The sequence below is a fragment of the Coregonus lavaretus genome (genome assembly GCF_964263955.1).
Source record: "Coregonus lavaretus genome assembly, chromosome: 36".
Taxonomy (NCBI): domain Eukaryota; kingdom Metazoa; phylum Chordata; class Actinopteri; order Salmoniformes; family Salmonidae; genus Coregonus; species Coregonus lavaretus.
Genome location: NC_140023.1, coordinates 26,007,113 through 26,027,619, shown reverse-complemented (window position 1 = coordinate 26,027,619; position 20,507 = coordinate 26,007,113). Strand labels below are relative to the sequence as shown.

The window sequence follows — 20,507 nt, the reverse complement described above, 5'->3', positions numbered from 1 at the left end:
GTAGGTTGCCACGTGTGATAGCAGTACACTGGAAAGACACTCAACCAGCTGATGTGAGGAAGTAGTCCTTGAGGTTGTTGCTCATGTCTACAGCAACAATGGTTGCCCTGTCTGCCGGCATGTTTCTTAGGTCCAGGAAGCTGCATGGTGTCCCCTTGTACCACCTGTCTCCGCTGTCCTGGACGCAGGTCCCCAGTGGGTGTGCCATGGTCAACAAACTCGGGATGGATGTATCGTGTTGTCAGTGTATGTGGTGCAAAGGTAGTTGTGGAGGGCCACGCAGGCCTTCACAATGGTCTTAGCTTTCTGGGGCAACCTTAATGGCTCAACCCAGGATCCTCCATCTTGCAGCAAGGACCACAAAGCAGTTCTCTGAAATTCTTCTGGCTCTTGAGTGGCGGTAGTTGTAGATCTTCTTGGCATCATCAAGGCCAGAAGAACCTCTGAACCTTTTTATAAAATAAGCGTTTCCATTAGTACTGAACAGGAACATGAATGCTATTAAATGTGTACTGTAACAGCTGTGTAGCCTATGCTTTGGACATAGGCCCCCATCATCTTACTGGGTTGCCAGATCACTTTTATGTGAGGCATATAATTACCACGTCTATATTGGTATAATGTTCACATCATATGTATAGTCACATGTATTTAGCGTGTCTTACCTGGATATGGTCACATCAGGTTTGTCTCCCACCAAGACATATGGACTCGGTGTTTGGGTTCCCGGCAAACACTCTGGCCTTGGTAGCGGCAGCTGGCCTGCAATGAGTTGGGAGCCGAACTTGCTTCGTGAGAAGATTCCCTCATCTCCTTCCCGACCATATGCACCCACGTCAATAATGGTGAAGCGGTACTTTGCATCGCAGACTGTCATCAGGACCATTGAGAAAAATACAATGTAGTTGTAGTACAAATATCATACCACCAAGACATGCTAAACTCTCACCATTACAATAACAGGGGAGGTTAGCATTTTTGGGGGGGTATGATATTTGTGCGTCTGTAACTTTCTCACTCATCATTATTCACGATTCATTCAGGACTATCTGTAATCATGGTAACATCCCCATTAATGCAGAAGTGTTTAGAAACCCATTATATTCTTATTTACAATAAAAGTGACTTCAAAATGACCCAATACATTATTTACCATTAATTTTTATTGGGCACAAAATAATCTGAAACACAACCAAAACAAACAGCAAATGCATCCAACAAGTTTGTAGATTCACAAGCTTGATGTAATCATTGCGTGCTAGGAATATGTGACCAAATACTAAACTTTTAACTACTTTAAGACACATATAAGTGAATTTGTCGCAAATCTTTTGGTCCCATAAAATGGGGGGACTATGTTCAAAAAGTGCTGTAATTTCTAAACGGTTCACCCGATATGTATGAAAATACCCTCAAATTTACATTTACATTTTAGTCATTTAGCAGAGGAAGACGACATTCTGCAATTTAGCCTCAAAACGGTTCACCTGATATGGATGAAAATACCCTCAAATTAAAGACGACATTCTGCACTTTAACCTCATAATCATTGTATCATTTCAAATCCAAAGTGCTGGAGTACAGAGCCAAAACAACAACAAAAATGTGTCACTAGCTAAGTGGCGACAGATTTTCATGGGAATGTCCTAAAATCTGCATAAAGAAAATATGCAGCATTTTTCCACCAGTGGTGTGTTTCCACTAAACGGACTTGTGCGTGATGACGTAGTGCACGCAAAACGTAATTTGAATAAAACTCTCAAGTTCAATGTGTTTCCATCTCATTTTCAACTCCACGGATAGTTTTGTAACAAAAACTCTGGTCTTGGCACGTGCGCTCTAGCCAATAGCTGGCATATAGCCTACAGGTAGTCTACATGTTGAAATTATTATGGAAAAACGGCAGTTAAGCATCGATCATTATCATGACACCAGAATCAGACCCTCGATATTTATTGGAAAGGAGCATTAAGATCACCGTGCACTTTCACCGCCTTGTGAAGTTGATCATAAAGTATTTAATCTGTTGCCTAACAAACTCCATGGTTGACCTAGTTGTAGTGGGAGGACCACACAACATATCATCGTGTGACTCCAAGTTTACTTCGATATGATGGTTATTATATCAATATTTGCGCATAAAGGCGTTTCCACCACCATTTCTCGCATAATTAATTTTACCGACACAAAAAGATCCCACCATGTCGAACTAAATAATTATCTGTCAGCATTTATACAATTGAACCGAAACTTCCGCTTTCCATCACAGCTGTCGTGATTTTTTTTTTTTATATACGGTATGACTACTCTCATAAAAACAGTGGATGAAACGTGGCTATTGTTCCAATACTTTTGGAGCTCACTATAAAAAGCAGCCTATGTGAATGCAGCAGTACACACAGCTGTCTTACCAAAATAATGCTAACTAAATGCTGAAAGTAGTAGCCTAGTTAATCATGCATGCAAACATAAATACTGAATAGCAGTTTGGCTTAGAATACCGACACAACTGCGAATGTGAACGAATGAATGCAAACTGAACAAAACAAGCATAGTAAAAAAATATCAGATCGATAAAGGCATGACACAATCTATATTTAGGCTAGTTACATTAACAACAAACAACACAATAAACAAAAGGCGAATGGAGATCCAAATAACCAAAACATAGCCTACATCAGTGAGTTGCAGCCATGCACAGCTGTCTTGCCAAACAAATAGGCCTATAAGCCCACTTCAAACATGGAAAACCATGCTATGTATATCATCATGCTTCTATCATCTATACCACAATAAACACAAAAGTTAAAATGCCGACACCATTGAGTGCTTTTGAAAAAGAAGTGACAGGTTGCCACGAAATCTCCGCTGCGCTGTATCAGCACCATGGACAGCGCCCTACACACTAAAGCAAGGCGGTTGAAAACCTAGACTGGCTAAGGAAGTCATTTTGCCATTCCATACCCTAGATTTTTGCTGAACTGACGCCACTGGCTATACCACCAAGATGTTGATCAAAACCAACCAGCTAGATTGTTTTCCTGAGTAATCGATCATTCCATTCTCCTCGAAATCTTCTTGAAGGATCCCCTTCAAATGCCAGTTGGATTAGTTGAACTTTCCTCTGGTGTAGCATGTTTATTCTGTGCTGACTGAACACGTTTGTCAAAGTGGAAAATGAGTTCTCGCATGTAGCTGTGGACGCCCCACTCATGAGCCATATGATTTCATTTTGAATATCGTATGACGTGTATGTGGCATTGTGGGGTATGGTGCTAAACACCTTGGCAAGTTCATTGTCTTTTCGGAGAGTATATTTCATCATAGACAGAAAAGGTCAACTGCCCCTTCCTCTCTTGACTCTATCGCGTCCAATGTCCCCCTCTGTGGTTGCTGGTTTGCAACAAGGAACTCAATAATGTCCACAATCGCCGACAAATATATACGATTTCTTGCCAGCTGCCCATCATTAACAAATGTTGACACCTCATTTCCCATAGCACTTCAAACTTGTTTTTCTTTCCACAGTGCAGTGCATTTCAAATGTTCTTTGCTTGATGAGTGCCTTGCTAATCCTTTGGTAATATCAATAGCATGCTTCCTGTTAGAATACCCGCCTTGGGTGAAAGCCTTGTCTGCATTAGCATTGGACCCAATACAGAACTTTCGACATGGGATACAAAATGCCGCATCCGCAGAATAATTGCCAAATAATACCTTGATCCGTATTGTTGGTTTGGGTACTAGCCCCACCTGGCCTCAGATGAGTCGTTACCCACCTTTAAACTTTAAATTATTTTTTTAAAATATTAAATTGCCGACACCAAAGTTAAACAAAGTTAAACAAAGTTAAAAGGACAGCAAGTATCTTGGAATAAGATTGAGGCTACTGGACTCACTGGCCGCTGCTTTGGAGGAGAATTGGTGGCTGATGCCACCTATTGGAATAGAAGGGAGTTACTGCAATGACGTCACAAACATATGACAGACAGCTTGCTAAAATGGTTCTTCAAACAAATAAATGACGTGTTTCCATATTATCATCCAATGTGTTATTTGCAGTCATTTTCATCTGTTAGGTGAAATCTAATATTTTTATTCAGCAATACATGAAATGGGCCAAAATGAAATGGGCCAAATTGTTCAGCTTGTATGTGTTGTGTCATGTATGGGTGAAGCCAGGGAATATAGTGGGTCAAGTAATACAAGGTCCATATGTTTTACACAAAATGTCTTTATGGAAGTATAATGAAAGACACAGGGCAAGTAGAGTTTGGATGTAATGTTTTTTTTTTTAACAACAAAAACAGCTAAATGAATCTACACATCTCTCTCTGTACAAGCTCTGGTAATACTGTATGTCAAGTCAAACAATGAGTAACAGACATTTAAAACATGTTTATAACAATCAGAGGTCTATAGCAAGAGCTGCAATTAAGCGACCTTCAGTCTCTCTCTCTCCAGTCCCTCCCTGAGTTTCATAAGGCACGGTTCAGACATACCGAGAGCTTGGGACTATAAGGTTCTATCTGCAAAAATATGATTCTGAGATAATTGACTTTAATGTTCTGAACCCTCATTGGTTTGAATGGTGTCAGCAATTTTGATTTTGTAGTATTTTTAATTTAATAACATTAATTAGGGTATTTAGAGTACTATATAGAACACTGAGCAGAACAAGGCTATGTCAATAACTAAATTTTGACAAAAATGCAGGTAGAACCTTGTAGTCCCAATCACACACAATATTCCTATCACCCACTGTGCAGATAATAAAAATGAATCAGTAGTGTACTCAATTTAGTATTCTGTGGACATCTAGTGGACACTGTGTGCAATCCTGAATGGCAACCTTCAGTGGCTTGCGAAAGTTTTCACCCCCCTTGGCATTTTTCCTATTTTCTTGCCTTACAACCTGGAATTAAAATTGATTTATGGGGGGTTTGTATCATTTGATTTACACAACATGCCTACCACTTTGAGGATGCAAAATATTTTTTATTGTGAAACAAACAAGAAATAAGACACAAAAACAGACAACATGAGCGTGCATAACTATTCACCCCCCCCCCCCCAAGTCGATACTTTGTAGAGCCATCTTTTGCAGCAATTACAGCTGCAAGTCTCTTGGGGTATGTCTCTATAAGCTTGGCACATCTAGCCACTGGGATTTTTGCCCATGAGATCTGGGCTTTGACTAGGCCATTCCAAGATATTTAAATGTTTCCCCTTAAACCACTAGAGTGTTGCTTTAGCAGTATGCTTAGGGTCATTGTCCTGCTGGAAGGTCAACCTCAGTCCCAGTCTCAAATCTCCGGAAGACTGAAACAGGTTTCCCCTCAAGAATTTCCCTGTATTTAGCACCATCCATCATTCCTTCAATTCTGACCAGTTTCCCAGTCCCTGCCGATGAAAAACATCCCCACAGCATGATGCTGCCACCACCATGCTTCACTGTGGGGATGGTGTTCTCGGGGTGATGAGAGGTGTTGGGTTTGCGCCAGACATTTTCCTTGATGGTCAAAAATCTCAATTTTAGTCTCATCTGACCAGAGTACCTTTTTCCATATGTTTGGGGAGTCTCCCACATGACTTTTGGCGAACACCAAACGTGTTTGCTTATTTTTTTCTTTAAGCAATGGCTTTTTTCTTCCATAAAGCCCAGCTCTGTGGAGTGTACAGCTTAAAGTGGTCCTATGGACAGATACTCCAATCTCTGCTGTGGAGCTTTGCAGCTCCTTCAGGGTTATTATCTTTGGTCTCTTTGTTGCCTCTCTGATTAATGCCATCCTTGCCTGGTCCGTGAGTTTTGGTGGGCGGCCCTCTCTTGGCAGGTTTGTTGTGGTGCCATATTCTTTCCATTTTTTAATAATGGATTTAATGCTGCTCCGTGGCATGTTCAAAGTTTCAGATAATTTTTTATAACCAATCCCTGATCTGTACTTCTCCACAACTTTGTCCCTGACCTGTTTGGAGAGCTCCTTGGTCTTCATGGTGCCGCTTGCTTGGTGGTGCCTCTTGCTTAGTGGTGTTGCAGGCTCTGGGGCCTTTCAGAACAGGTGTATATATATATGTGACAGTTAGATTGCACACAGGTGGACTTTATTTAACTAATTATGTGACTTCTGAAGGTAAGTGGTTGCACCAGATCTTATTTAGGGACTTCATAGCAAAGGGGGTGAATACATATGCAAGCACCACTTTTCAGTTATTTATGTTGTAGATTTATTTTTTTAACAAGTTCTTTTTTAAATTTCACTTCACCAATTTCGACTATTTTGTGTATGTCCATTACATGAAATCCAAATAAAAATCAATATAAATTACAGGTTGTAATGCAACAAAATAGGAAAAACGCCAAGGGGGATGAATACTTTTGCAAGGCACTGTACTTGCCCAAATGCGCCCTAATGCGTAATGATCGATAATCACAAGTGGATGGTCCTACATTCAGATGTTAGTGACTTCAAATTGTCATTAAATTTTTAATTACTCTAAATTACTCTGGTCTACTCTTGTAATTACATACAGTATGTCCGATGTCGTTTTCTTTAAATATCCGTTTTCTTATGGCTTTTCTTATGTCCAATTGGTTTTAATTGTGCGACGTCATATGGCGTGAAAGGTGGTGCCGTTCCCGGAAGAACTCGTGACAGATAGGGCAGGTGAGTTTCTCCTCTCGCCTCCTCCTCACCTGGGACTCCGCCGCGAACTCCTTCTTGTGGTGCGAGCGCATGTGTAACACTAGGTCAGACGTCATGCGGAAGGAGAGGTTACACTTGGCGCACCAGTTTTGCACTGACACCCCAATGGTGGTAAACGTTGGTGGAAGAATGGTTAAAGACGACGTGGTTTGTAGTTGGTCTCCAATGCTCCTGGACCAGTGCTCTGGCGCGTAGGGGAAAGCGTTTCCAGTAACCGGTGTGGGTAGGGTCTGTGCGCGAGATAAATCACCATTCATATTAGATGCCAACAGATTGTTGTATCCCAGAACAGTCTTTGAGGTAAAAACGTCTCTCACGTCCTCTAGGCGGGTCGATGGAGCAGGTAATGTGTTGGATGGGTGCGCTGTAGAGCCGTTAGACGTCCTTTTACAGGGTTTACAGAAAGCGCTTTTCTGCTCCTCCTGTCCACTGCGCAGAACGAATGAAAAGGCACTGCTGTTGCTGTTTGAGTTTAAATCAGAGCTCATCTCCCGCACTGTCTCAGAATCAGCCTCCGTTGGCTTTTCTTTCTCGTGCGTAAAACTCATTTTCGTTGCTCCAACCTCTGTAAACGCACTATTTTTACATTCCACGTGGTCCTTATTGAGCTGGTACTTCTCTGCCTTCAGTTTCAAGGAAGAGCCAGTTGACTCTGGCGCAGTTAGGCGGTAGTCTCTGCTTATCTGTGTGATGTTGTTGTTGTTCGAGATGTTGGTTTTCTCCAGTAGCACCGGTTTCCTCCATCGGGGATAACCCGTCTCCTCGTGTTTCCATTTCCGCGGGGAAATCTCAGCGTCCTCGCTGGCGCCGTATCTTTTATGTTCCAGATCCCTGGCGATGTTGTGGAAGTCTGTGACGCGTCGTTGCCGCTTTATCTCCATGTGTTTGTGTTCGTAGGCCTCTCTGCTCAGCGCGTCATACTTCACCTGCGTGCACAGGAAGCGGCAGTGGGCCAAGTAGGGATGCTCATTCTTGAAGACCTGGTTACATGTTGCACATTTGAGCTCTGTGAAGAGATATACAATTTGTTCGTTAATATGTACATTACAAAACACATTGTTGCAAAATTAAGTCAGACATAAACTAATCAAATAACGATAGTTTCTGTCGTTTCCTTTTCATTTTGTCGTTTCCAATTACGCATTTCGCATTTACGCAGGCTACAACAAAACTCCCGGCAAAATGCTGAAACAACCAAACAACATCAACGGTAACATTAGTAAGCCTATATGTTGAAATGAGGATGATGATGAAGAAAGATTAGGATGGTGACGAAGAGCTGTATTTCTATAGCGCTTTCCCAAGTGTATATTTCTCTCTCACCTTCATTATGTCCTCTAGTTGAGATGTCAGTGAAGCCCAGTAGATGTGACAGCTCCTGGTCATACCACACCAACAGTTCCTCTTCCTGACGTATGTCCCTGGTGGTCCGGAAATACAGCTGGCCTCCCTTCAGGAACGCTTCGGTGTTCTGCTCCTCCCGGCCACACGCCGCCTGCACCAGCCGCAGCCAGGACAGCACTAGAGCAGAGCTGCGCATAGCCTCGGGGTCCACCTGTTGAGAGAAATCATTATTAATATTAATTCACAGAGACATCATTGTCAAAATGTAAATGAGGTTCGCCTCTCCTCAGTTATAGTGAAAACACTGAATTGATTAGAATTTGTAAAGGTGTAAATGCGACCAAATGGCATGGTCAATCATTTCCCATGGGTAGCCTATATGGATGGCAATGAAAATGTATTAGGCTACTCCAACACAAATATCTAATTGTAGAACATGCCATTTTGTTGTTGACGTTTTTTAATACGATTTTGATTTAGCCTATAAGTAGCCTATGTTTTTATGCATTTGTGCACTCCCTTGTATATATAGATCAAAGGCTATTGTGTTCATTTTCTCTGTGGTATCCCAGGTTGCAAGTTAAATTGTGTTATTAAATATAAAATGAACTTGCCCTGAACACGTATGATTTGCTTCTCTTGTCGCAGGATTTGAGCGCTATGAAGGCAATGGTGTCATAGAAAGTATTCTGAAGGACGCACGGGCCGAACTGTGCCCCAGCAGGGATGTTGCGAGTGACGTGCACGCTGGTATAGAGGTCTGTCGCGTGATGCTGGAGGAATTTACCCTCACTGGTCCAGAGGGAACGAGGTAAAAAACTATGGTCCATGGTTAGTCTGTAGGAAAGAAAACATACGTTAATAACAATGCATTGTTAAAATTAATGTTATTCATTGCCCTCTGATCCAAAGTTTAGGACATTTTAAAGATGATGAATAGAGAGTTTGAATATGATGCTTTTGTGAAAGAATTGTAAAAACGTATTGCATTCTTATATTATGAAGTAGGCCTAATCAATTATCCCAAATAAGTCGCCCTATATAACTATCATTTATGCGATTCGAAAATAGTAGGCTAGATCTATGAGTAGAGGTTTTCATTTGTTTTTCTATTTATGAATAAATAGGCCTATGCATTTTATCGAAATATTCGTTGTTTTCCATCAGAAATCAATTTTTTTAATAGCAAATAGTGCAGACTCCAGACACAATTAAGCCTATAGGAAAATATGTTTTTTGGTTAATCATAATTAATATGCCACAATTTGAATCACGTTCAATTTTATAACATATACATATTTTTTAATGTTTAAAACCACATATTTGAGAGTTCATATACCCATGACACTGCTGTCATTGAGAAGTTTATTTACTTTTTGTATTTTGTATTTTTCAACCATATTTTTGAGTAGCAAATTCGGATTTATTATATCATTCAGCTAAATTACCTCCGACAATGTGTAGCAGGCATGTAATGGGTTTGACTTCTAGCATCCTTTGTCTCAGTTTTTCAGTCGGTTTGTCCCATTGTCTTCCCATCTGCGCTGCAACTGACTCCTCTGTCTACATGCGTCTATGTTTCGAGTCAGTATGGTCATATTAATATATTCATTATAGCCACACTGAGATTTGTTGTAAACAATGTCCATTCACAGGTGTTGGTCTATTCACTTGGGTTGGACATTGTGTCCATTTTAGTGTAGGCTATAGGCTTTTGATTAATAAGGAATATTTCCTCTGGATATATCAAACACAATGCATATTAAATAAAACATTTATATTAAGCTTTAGGTCTATTTCTAATAAATGTAATAGCCTAACAATGTCTGATGAGAAGGTTTGTAATCACAAACAAACACCAGTTGTGGCATATAGCTTTGCTAAAAAGAACACTTTCCCTTTTCCAAAAAAACTACTTATCCAAGAGACCCCAAACTTGTGTGTTGCATGCGCATAGCCCACTCACCGGCTGGTCGTGGAGGTGGCGTGTGGCTCGGTATGTCCGCGAGGAGGCTGGTTATCAGCAGGTACCCTCTTCCCGGTATAACGATTCTCCTTCCTTCGGTTGCTGTTACTGTCTGAGAGCGAGCGTGATCTGCCTCGTTACTGCCTCTCTGCTCCGCTCACACACACACTTAATGACCGTGTTCGAGAGGATCAAAACCGTAATGTATCATGGGTAAATTGTGACTGACTGATCTACAAATAATAATGAGTGGTTATTTATGATGCAAGGTTCTTTGTTGATCAGTTGGTCGGCAGTCGCCTGCACTGTCGGCTGCAATGTCGGAACAAGCCCATTATCTCCATCAGTGACAGGAGCAGTGAGGTGTGCTGACACACACACACACACACACACACACACACACACACACACACACACACACACACACACACACACACACGGTCTGCCTTACATCAGCCCCTCCAGGGGAACTCTGATTGGTTCTTTTCTGGTTTTACAGTCCGGCTAATTAGCAACAGAGGAACTCTGAACTGGTAAAGAAAGAGAGAGAGAGAGACCCATTTTTGCTCAAGGTAGCACAATTCATCGTCATAATTGTTTAGTAGAGTCGAATTGTTAGTTGCAAAGAGATAACGTTATGCTTAATTTTTACCCAAACGAATTGTTATTAAGTTTTGTTATCCATCTTCTCGGGGAAAACCCATACAATTCATGCCTGTGTTGACAAATCAAAGCCATGATTTTCGAACATGGAACTCAAAGAAAAAGCTATAATTCACTCAACTGATTACTATACATATCTAGTGTTTTTGTTTAGTAGCATGGAAATGATAAGGCCTAATCCCATGTAGCTATATTAACTCACCATAAATGTAGCCTACATCGAAATGTATGTTCAATTGCATAAGAATGCTATTAATATCCACAGAACACTGCCACAATATTTAGAAGTGGTCCTATTTAAAATGTCTTTACGTCTAGCTGTATGCAGAAGTATTCCCTGTGTGTCAGTGATATTTAGTGAAAAAGTATAAGCGTTTAATTTTCAGTCTTCAAATATCAAATAAATGTTGACATTATCCCTAAATAGGCCTCCTGTAGCTCAGTTGGTAGAGCATGGCGCTTGCAACGCCAGGGTTGTGGGTTCGATTCCCACGGGGGGCCAATATGAAAAATGTATGCACTCACTATCTGTAAGTCGCTCTGGATAAGAGCGTCTGCTAAATGCCCCCAAAAAAAAAAATAATAGTAGGCCGCCTGTATTTTACAAAATTCTCAGCCTGGAAGAGATTACTAATATATTTACCCCAACTAAACCCTTGATGCAGAATAATCCACTAAATGCTCATTAGATTTAAAAAAACAAATAAACATTTCCAGTTTAATTTGATGAATAATGCATTTGCCCAGTGGCGAGGCCGGACCCCCTGGATCAGATGACATTAGTAAGCTAATGCTCAATTTTACATTTAGCCCCTGAAAATTAACTAGTAGCCTATCGTTATTATCACCTCAGTGAGAGGCCAATTTATCTTTCTCTCTTATGCACTGTAACTTCAACAGAGCTAAGGCATTTCCTGAAACTCAAATAAATGTACTACCAATCATTAGTTGTGTGTTTGAAAAGCAGAGGCATCACATAATTCATTTAGTTCATTTTATACGTTCGTTGAAATATAATGTGTACGGAAATTTATAAATTGTATAAAATATGTTTGAAATATGTATTTCTTTACTTTTTGCATTCACAGCCCTATAATCCAATCAATTCAGCATCCTTGTTATATCAGACATTTTGGCTAGACTTATGAAGAACAGCTTTTCACCGGAAAGATGTGCTCTCTAACTAGACAACAATAAGATGTCAGGACACCTCTCCTCCGACACTCGAATCACCCTGATTACACTAATTGGTGGTTGGCATAAATTAAATCCGTGCCCGGGGGTGTGTGCCTAGCCACTGACGGTAACTGGTGTGCCCTCATATAATGCTCTCGAACTCCAGAAGTAGGGTGTAATTGCATTTTTCAATCACTTTATGTAATTGAAACTTTTACCAAGCATAACAATACGTATTTTGTTGTTTCAATCTTAAACACATGTTTTGCCATCCATTTCCGAGGCTCCCCCATCTCAAAGCATAGCCTATGCAGCAACTAAAACAACTGGATCTCAAGTTGAACTTTTTATGCACGGCAATTGATGTTAAAATCCACATCTCTCATCACCGGTTATGTTTTTGTAGGGTGGGGCGAAATAAGCACTTTCTTGTGCATTGTGAAATGTGAATAGTTTCCTAACTATTTTGTAGCCTATTAACTTCCCAACCTGTTATAGGGCTATCGGGATATTGATTATGACGATTTTTTTCTTTGTCACATAATTCGTTTTTATCCCGGAAAGGGGAAGTATTCTGGCTGCTGTGTGCCTGTCTAATAAGTCTTGAGCTGAGTCCTGTCCTCCACAACACCACCAGGAGCTGCTTGAGGCGAGAAAGCCGGAGTGAAGAGGGACTTGGACTGACTGCTGTTTATCGCGTCACCGTGGACAACCGATCTATGACCACCATATCGATACTCGCGCACCGTTACATTGGCCTGGAGTTAATCATTATCATCAAGACTATAATGTGAGAGACATTTCGGACTCGGTGATAGTTTGGGGTATTAGTCTACACAATTGTCCGGGAAAGATGGCGAGAGCTGCCATTCGCGTGTCTATAGCCTTGGTGTTTTTGGGAATGGCGATTTTTATTCTCAAACTTCCCTCAGTAAAAGGAGAGATGGAAGAAGAACAGCAGGAGGAGGAGAGGTCCTGTCAAGGTGCTTTCGATCTATACTTTGTCCTCGACAAGTAAGTGTCCGTTTTTTATTTATGACTTGTTACGTTCTCCTCACTGCACGTCGCCATGGAACCCGCCCAGTTATTTGTCAACGCAGACTGCTGCGGGGAGCAGCGCGCCGGTCTCCCAATTATTTCTCTCATATCTTCAAAACCGCCCTGACAAGCAAGCTATGCTACCAGTAACCTTTCTGCTATTATATTGTCATTCAAAGGATGTTGATGGAATACATTTCCTCGACAATAAACAAAAAACATTAGTGTATGCTATATTTTATGTCTTTACTTTTGTATTGTTTCAGATTCAATTGATTGAATAGGAGTGTCTGTCATTAACTTAATGTGGTCATTAGTTTGTGTAGCATATTTGGATGTAAACACCTCGTTCATTATGACAAATGCATAGTCCTCCCCTCCAATCCACTGAAAGCTTGTGAGGAAAACAGTTCTTCTCCCCCAGGGGATAGGCAGGGCAGGCAGGATGCAGGGATTGAGTTACAGGCTGATGAAGGCAGCAGACACTGGTGCAGCTGCCAGGCAGACCATAGGAAGCTATCCCCCTAGACACTGATCTGAGGTCAGTGTGGGGTTTTCCCCCAATGGTTAAAGATAAGATTGGGGAGGGAAAGCTGATTCTAGATAACATTCTCATGGGCACAGAACAGCAGAGTGAATGATTAACTGACAGACAGTCAGTGAAAACCTTGAAGAGTTATGGTATTCTGACTGCACAAAGACCTGCTGTTAGAGGCCATTAAAGTCTTCAGTACAGTGTCCACTCTCTCATGCTGCTATTGTTTCTAGGCTGCTGTTGGATGCAAGCACTGTGCTGTAACAAGGTAGAATTAGGTGGTGTTTTACATTTTATGTCAGACTTACATGTGCAATTAGGGTTAAGTGCCTTGCTCAATGGCACATCGACAGATTTTTCACCTAGTCAGCTCTGGGATTCAAACCAGTGACCTTTCGGTTACTGGCCCAACGCTCTTAACTGCTAGGTTACCTGCCACCCCAGGCTGTACAACACTGGTATTCAAGACAAAGAATAAGTGTAAAAACAGACATTTGTCTGTGTAAGACTTGCGTTAGCTCCCCGACAGTCTTGTGGCATACAAACGACCCAAGTTCAAACCCCAGTCAGTCACATCCTCAGCATCACATCAGGCTAGCTGCAGTTCCTCACACTGGTTTCAGAAACAGAGAGAGGTGTTGATGAAATGTTGTATATCTTTCCCCTGTTGTGCTTTTTTTACCTTTTGTATTGTTGTGCCACTGCCAACATCTGTCAGCCAGCCTTTACACGTTACTCTTTAATCCTGAAAGTTTAAAACACGCCTGAGGTGGCTGGGCTGCCACGCATGGCCATGCCTCACTCACACACATGCACGTATGCCCGCACGCACACACGCAAGCATGCACACACACGCAAGCATGCACACACACACACACACACACACACACACACACACACACACACACACACACACACACCTCCAAGCTTCTGGTACTGTGTCTCCATGTTGTTGTCTGGCTGTCTGGGTTTTTAAAATGCCAAGCAGTAACCACAGAATAATCCTCAAGTATGAAAGTGTTTTAGCTGCCTGTGAGGTGGAGAAAGGCCTTGACTTGGTCATGTTTATAATCCTTTACGTTTCTGGCCCAGCACCTAAGTATACTGTGATGTGTGTATTACAATGTCACTTTCCAGTTATATACACAGTATAGCAGAGGAGCAGACTAAAAAGGAGTCCCAGACAGTTGGCAGATTAGAGTTTATACAGAAAACACATGAACACACACACACACACACAGAGAGACGCACACACACACGGCCCATAAAGGAGACTCACACACGCATCATTTACATGAAATGACTCCCTTCATTGACTGAGAGTGTATATCTTATGTATTGTCTGATGTAGACACACCTATGAAAACGCTAGTACGCCACTGCTCTTAGAGGCTATAATTAGTGTGGTTGGATAAATACATACAGACACACTGAACACAGCTAGAGACGTAAAGAGATGGCGTTTCAACATGAAGTTTATACCAAAACGCCAAGAGGCAGCAATGTGTTAACGCACACGCAAACACACACACACATACACACACACACACACACACACACAGACTCACACTCAAAGTCTCTCTATTTATGACTTTTTCCCCCATTTATCCTTTCCCCCCCACACACACACCTCTTTCCTCTGCATAGTGTGAGCCCTGTGTCCCTCCGTTGTTCATGCAGCAGCCTTTTCAATCCCCAGACCCCTAACCTGTTATTAGGTTTGCCCTGCTCACTAGGACCATCTGTTCCCCCTCACACAGACAGCCATTGTGGGGGAGGAGAGGGGGAGACAGGGGGAGGAGAGAGGGAGAACACCGCATGTTTCCTGCTGGAGGCAGATTGGAACATCTAGCCCCCAGCCTCCTGGCATTATTAGCATCAGCATTATTACCAGCAATTAGCCCTCATTAGCATTATTAGCATTAGCCCCCTGGGAAATGAGCTCATCCAACTGACTGCTGTTGAATCCTGGTTGTTAGCGCTCCACATTACAAAGTTGTGTAGCTTACATACGCTACACTGACAAGCTTCCGTTTTTCAATTATACCATATGCGTTACACCCGTACATGGTGGTGCAGTGGTTGAAACGTTGCTCACGGAAATGTGGCAAATGGACATTGTTATAGTGTTAGTTTTGTTTTGTTCCTTCAGATCTGGCAGTGTGAAACACCACTGGATAGAGATCTACTCCTTTGTTGAGCAGCTGGCTGAGAAGTTCATCAGGTAATATCTTTCATACTGTAGTATAGCTTGCCTCTTTAGTTTAATCTTGCCTATTTAGCTGCATCTCTGTAGTCTAAAATGGCTCCCTTTCCTTGTGTCCTCTTCTGCACTGACATAAAGAAGCCTCTGACAGTACTGTTAATCCCATCTATCTACAGCCCCATGTTACGGATGTCCTTCATCGTCTTCTCCACTCGAGGAACCACCATCATGAAACTGACAGAGAACAGGTACTGAGTTACACACTGTCATTTATTTACAATTTCAACTGCCAATATTTTACCTTTCAAATCCCTTCAGGGGATCTCTCTCTCTCTCGCTGTATTTTACCGCTGTGTGTCCCTTAGTCTTCTCAGTCCTCCCCCACTGTATTTGATCAGCTGTCATTCCTCTCCTCTCCTCCCCTTCACAGGGAGTCCATTGTCAGAGGTCTAACAGCTCTGAGGAGAGAGATACCAGGAGGAGACACCTTCATGAACCTTGGCCTGGAGAAGGTAACACTATCGCCCTCAGATACATCACCTCTCACTAACTAACTCATAGTATCCATACTGTTTTAATGTTTGATATCAATACTCTCTTTCCATTTGCAGGCAAATGAGCAGATACATTATGAGAACCATGGTAAGTGTCTGTGTGCTGTGCTGAGGACTTGTGTTTTGTATTGGTGTGCATATATACAGATATCTCTATATATGGCTCTGTTAGTATGTATTTGTATGTACATGCTGGTATTGAGGAAATATGATGATGTTATCTGCTTTTAAAGGGACAGCCAGTGTGATCATTGCACTGACTGATGGAGAACTGAACGAGTGGCAGTTTGATACTGCACAACGAGAGGTGAGAACGCACACCAGAGAGAGCACTCCAGATTCAAGTCGAAATGTGATGTTTTTTTGCAGGGCCTCAGGATGTCAAAACCATCCATTAGGGGCAAAAAAAACAAAAACAAGTAACCCGAACTGGGTTTGAACCCATAGTATATGGAGTGGGAGCTCACTGCTTAGACCACTGCACCACACGTCCACAATGAGTTAGCAAGGCAAGTCTTAGTTAATGGCTAACATTAACCATATAGTTGTTTTTCTGTTTTAACCTTATCTCAAACCTTAATCCTTAACTTAACCAATCAGAATTAATGCCTGAAGTTAATTAACCCTATCCCAAACCTTAATCCTTAACTTAATCAATCGGAATTAATGCCTGAATTGTTAACTAATCGGAAGTAATGCCTGAAGTTAACCCTTGAGTTGTTTCTGTATCCCAAACCGTAACCCTTAACTTAACCCAGTCATAATTAATACCTTAACTTAACCAACAAGTTATTTATTTGTTCCTAATATGCTTAAAACTTCTGGAGCTCATGCGGGAGCTGTGTGTCTAAATACAGGACGTTGCCACTAGGGGCAACGGTGAGTACAATTACCATCAAATAGGCTTGGGTTTTGCTAAGGCGTTGTGGACGGCGGTGGCTGGCTGTGCATAATCCGTGAGCTCCAGCTCAGTTTATTTTTCTTTTACTTCAAAATGTCATCCCAAACATGTCGAAATTTGACGTTTGGAGCTAACTTCGAAATTTGACGTTTGAAGAAACGTGGAAAAATGTCTAATTCTGCAGTGAGACTGTGAGATCTTGTTGCATGCACACGCACGTACACAGTTTGACACTTCAAACTACAAAGTACACAGGCCAGTAGCATCCTACTATAAAATAAAAGTTGGCGTTAACAGATTGTCAAAACTGTGTGTGTTCTCTCCATGCAGGCGCAGAGGGCACGGTCGCTTGGAGCCATAGTTTACTGTGTGGGAGTCAAAGAGTTTAATGAGACGCAGGTAACTGACACACACACATAAATACACACTCAATAATCAATTTTGTCTGTGATTATCTGCAATACAACAAGTTTATCTCCTGTGTGTGTGTGTGTGTGTGTGTGTGTGTGTGTGTGTGTGTGTGTGTGTGTGTGTGTGTGTGTGTGTGTGTGTGTGTGTGTCCTGTAGCTGGCCACCATAGCAGACACCCTGGAGCATGTATTCCCTGTCTGGGGGGGGTTCCAAGCCCTCAGGGGCATCATCGACTCGGTACGTTTGGTATTTATGCCAGAAACAAAGGATCGTTTTTGGTACCTCAAGGAATTCAACACAATACCTACATAAGTGATTCAGTGGTCCTTGTTTAAAATGAATCCATAGAAACAAGTGTATGTATCAGGTTATAGTTATCTAATAACCATTTTGCCATGTATTTTCTTAGTAGAAAGAGTCCTTCATATACAATATGCCCATAACGATCCACTGTCTTCTATGTTTTCATCTCTCAGATCATTAAGAAGTCCTGCATTGAGATTCTAGCTGCTGAACCGTCCAGTGTGTGTGCAGGAGGTAAGAGCTCGTAGTACCAAAGTCGGGTTACACTTCCTATGAATACCCTCTTCGTAATGCATTATAAATGCATTTAAAATGCCTCATGAGCAATGCACAATGCATATTTATCTGTAAAATTGGGCTGAAAATATTGGTTCTGCTATCGCTCTGAGTCTCTTAGGAACAATTTTTAAGAACCAGATTAAGCCAACTCGTGGATTCAAATAAATACAGTGATTTAAGTATTCATACCCCTTGACTTATTCCACATTTAGTTGTGTTACAGCCTGAATTCAAAATTGATTAAATTGATATATAAAAAAAAAAACATATGTGAAAACATATTGATTGAAAATGAAATGCAGAAATATCTCATTTACATAAGTATTCACACCCGTGAGTCAATACATGTTAGAATCACCTTTGGCAGCAATTACAGATGTGAGTCTTTGTGGGTAAGTCTCTAAGAGCTTTGCACACCTGGATTGTACAATATTTGCACATTATTCTTTTCAAAATTATTCAAGCTCTGTCAAGTTGATTGTTGATCATTGCTAGACAGCCATTTTCAAGTCTTGCCATAGATTTTCAAGCCGATTTTAATTCAAAACTGTAACTAGGCCACTAAGGAACATACACTGTCAGCTTGGTAAGCAACTCCATTATATATTTGGCCTTGTGTTTTAGGTTATGGACCTGCTGAAAGGTGAATTTGTCTCCCAGTGTCTGTTGTAAAGTAGACTGAACCAGGTTTTCCTCTAGGATTTTGCCTGTGCTGAGCTCTATTCTGTTTATTTTTATCCTAAAAAATTCCCAGTCCTTGTCGATGACAAGCATACCCATAACATGATGCAGCCACCACCATGCTTGAAAATATGAAGAGTGGTACTCAGTGATGTGTTATGTTGGATTTACCCCAAACATAACACTTTGTATTCAGGACATAAAGTTCATTTCTTTGCCACATTTTCTGCAGTTTTAATTTAGTGCCTTATTGCAAATAGGATGCATTCTTTGGAATATTTGTATTCTGTACAGGTTTCCTTCTTTTCACGCTGTCATTTAGGTTAGTATTGTGGAGTAACTACAATGTTGTTGAACTATCCTCAGTTTTCTCCTATCACAGCCATTAAACTCTGTAACTGTTTTAAAGTCAACATTGGCCTCATGGTGAAATCCCTGAGCGGTTTCCTTCCTCTCCGGCAACTGAGTTAGGAAGGACGCCTGTATCTTTGTAGTGACTGGGTGTATTGATACACCATCCAAAGTGTAATTAATGACTTCACCATGCTCAAAGGGATATTCATTGTCTGCCTTTTTCTTTAGCCATCTACCAATAGGTGCCCTACTTTGTGAGGCATTGGAAAACCTCCCTTAGTGGTTGAATCTGTGTTTGAATTTCACTGCTCGACTGAGGGACCTTGCAGATAATTGTATGTGTGGGGTACAGAGATGAGGTAGTCATTCAAAAATCATGTTAAACACTTATTGCACAGAGAGTGAGTACATGCAACTTTTTATGTGACTTGATAAGCACATTTTTAGGCTTACCATAACAAAGGGGTTGAATACTTATTGACTCAAGTACTTATTGACTCAAGACATTTCAGCTTTTCATTTTTTATTCATTTGTAAAAAGTTAAAAATACATTATTCCACTTTGACTGTATGGGGTATTGTGTGTAAGCCAGTGACACAAAATCTCAATTTTATCTATTTTAAATTCAGGCTGTAACACAACAAAATGTGGAAAAAGTCAAGGGGTGTGAATACTTTCTGAAGGTACTGTAGTTATTTTTGATCAAACATATGGAATCCACCATTTCTGATTATGGTATTTGTCAAAGACAGACACCTGACAGTGAATGTGTTCTGGCCCACTGGTTTAGCTGAGTGGTCATCAGAGGACATTATCATAATGCGGTGTGTGAAGTGAGCGCATGGCCGACCAACCATGATGACCAAGGAAGTGACAGAGAGCGTATTGTCCTGCACGGTCATGGGAAATTAGTGTGTGTGTCCAGGACGGTCAGAGGAAATAAGTGTGTGTGTGTGTGTGTATGTGAGCGTGAGGAAATTAGCCGTGCTTTTTTAAGCCTGGCTGCCTGTCTGGCCTAGTTTGCCACATCTGATATCTTAAGTAGCCACTCTGAAAGAAAATGTGTGTGTGTGTGTGTGAGAGAGAGAGAGAGTGGTCTGGAGAGGTCTGGTGTGTGTAGCCAGCAGGATGGATGAGGGCTGACATGACCTTATTAGGACTCACTTAGCAGAGTGCTCCTACTGTTCTGTCTCTAATCCCTTCCGCTGGTTGCTGTGGTGTTCACCAGACATGATCAATGTTCATTATGGAATATAAGAGAGTGGGGGAAGGGGGGGGGGGGGAGTAGAGAGACAAAAAGAGTAGACTGAGACAGCCAAGTGCAAGAGGAAAATAGTGAGGCAGGGAGGGAGAGGTGGGGAGAGACAGGGAGTGTGAGTGGAAGAGAGAGA

General features: G+C 41.5%; 2 protein-coding genes across 2 annotated transcripts in view; one reads left to right on the top strand and one right to left on the bottom strand.

The window, feature by feature from the left end:
- Positions 1-6,595: 6,595 nt before the first annotated feature.
- LOC311110559 (zinc finger protein 488-like) lies at positions 6,596-8,878 on the bottom strand (the record flags this gene model as incomplete). The annotated part of the gene is made up of 3 exons (XM_084153065.1): positions 6,596-7,710; positions 8,028-8,259; positions 8,663-8,878. 3 exons carry the CDS (start codon positions 8,876-8,878, stop codon positions 6,596-6,598), a joined length of 1,563 nt encoding a protein of 520 aa, XP_084009191.1.
- Positions 8,879-12,476: 3,598 nt separating this feature from the next.
- Positions 12,477-20,507, top strand: part of LOC311110868 (anthrax toxin receptor 1-like) — a 57,206-nt gene continuing 49,175 nt past the window's right edge. Inside the window, exons 1-9 of the mRNA XM_084153468.1 lie at positions 12,477-12,867; positions 15,579-15,650; positions 15,809-15,880; positions 16,063-16,144; positions 16,244-16,274; positions 16,420-16,493; positions 17,418-17,486; positions 17,655-17,735; positions 17,975-18,035. Coding sequence (XP_084009594.1) covers positions 12,707-12,867; positions 15,579-15,650; positions 15,809-15,880; positions 16,063-16,144; positions 16,244-16,274; positions 16,420-16,493; positions 17,418-17,486; positions 17,655-17,735; positions 17,975-18,035 — 703 coding nt within the window. The 5' untranslated portion in view covers positions 12,477-12,706. The remainder of the gene's footprint in view (positions 12,868-15,578; positions 15,651-15,808; positions 15,881-16,062; positions 16,145-16,243; positions 16,275-16,419; positions 16,494-17,417; positions 17,487-17,654; positions 17,736-17,974; positions 18,036-20,507) is intronic.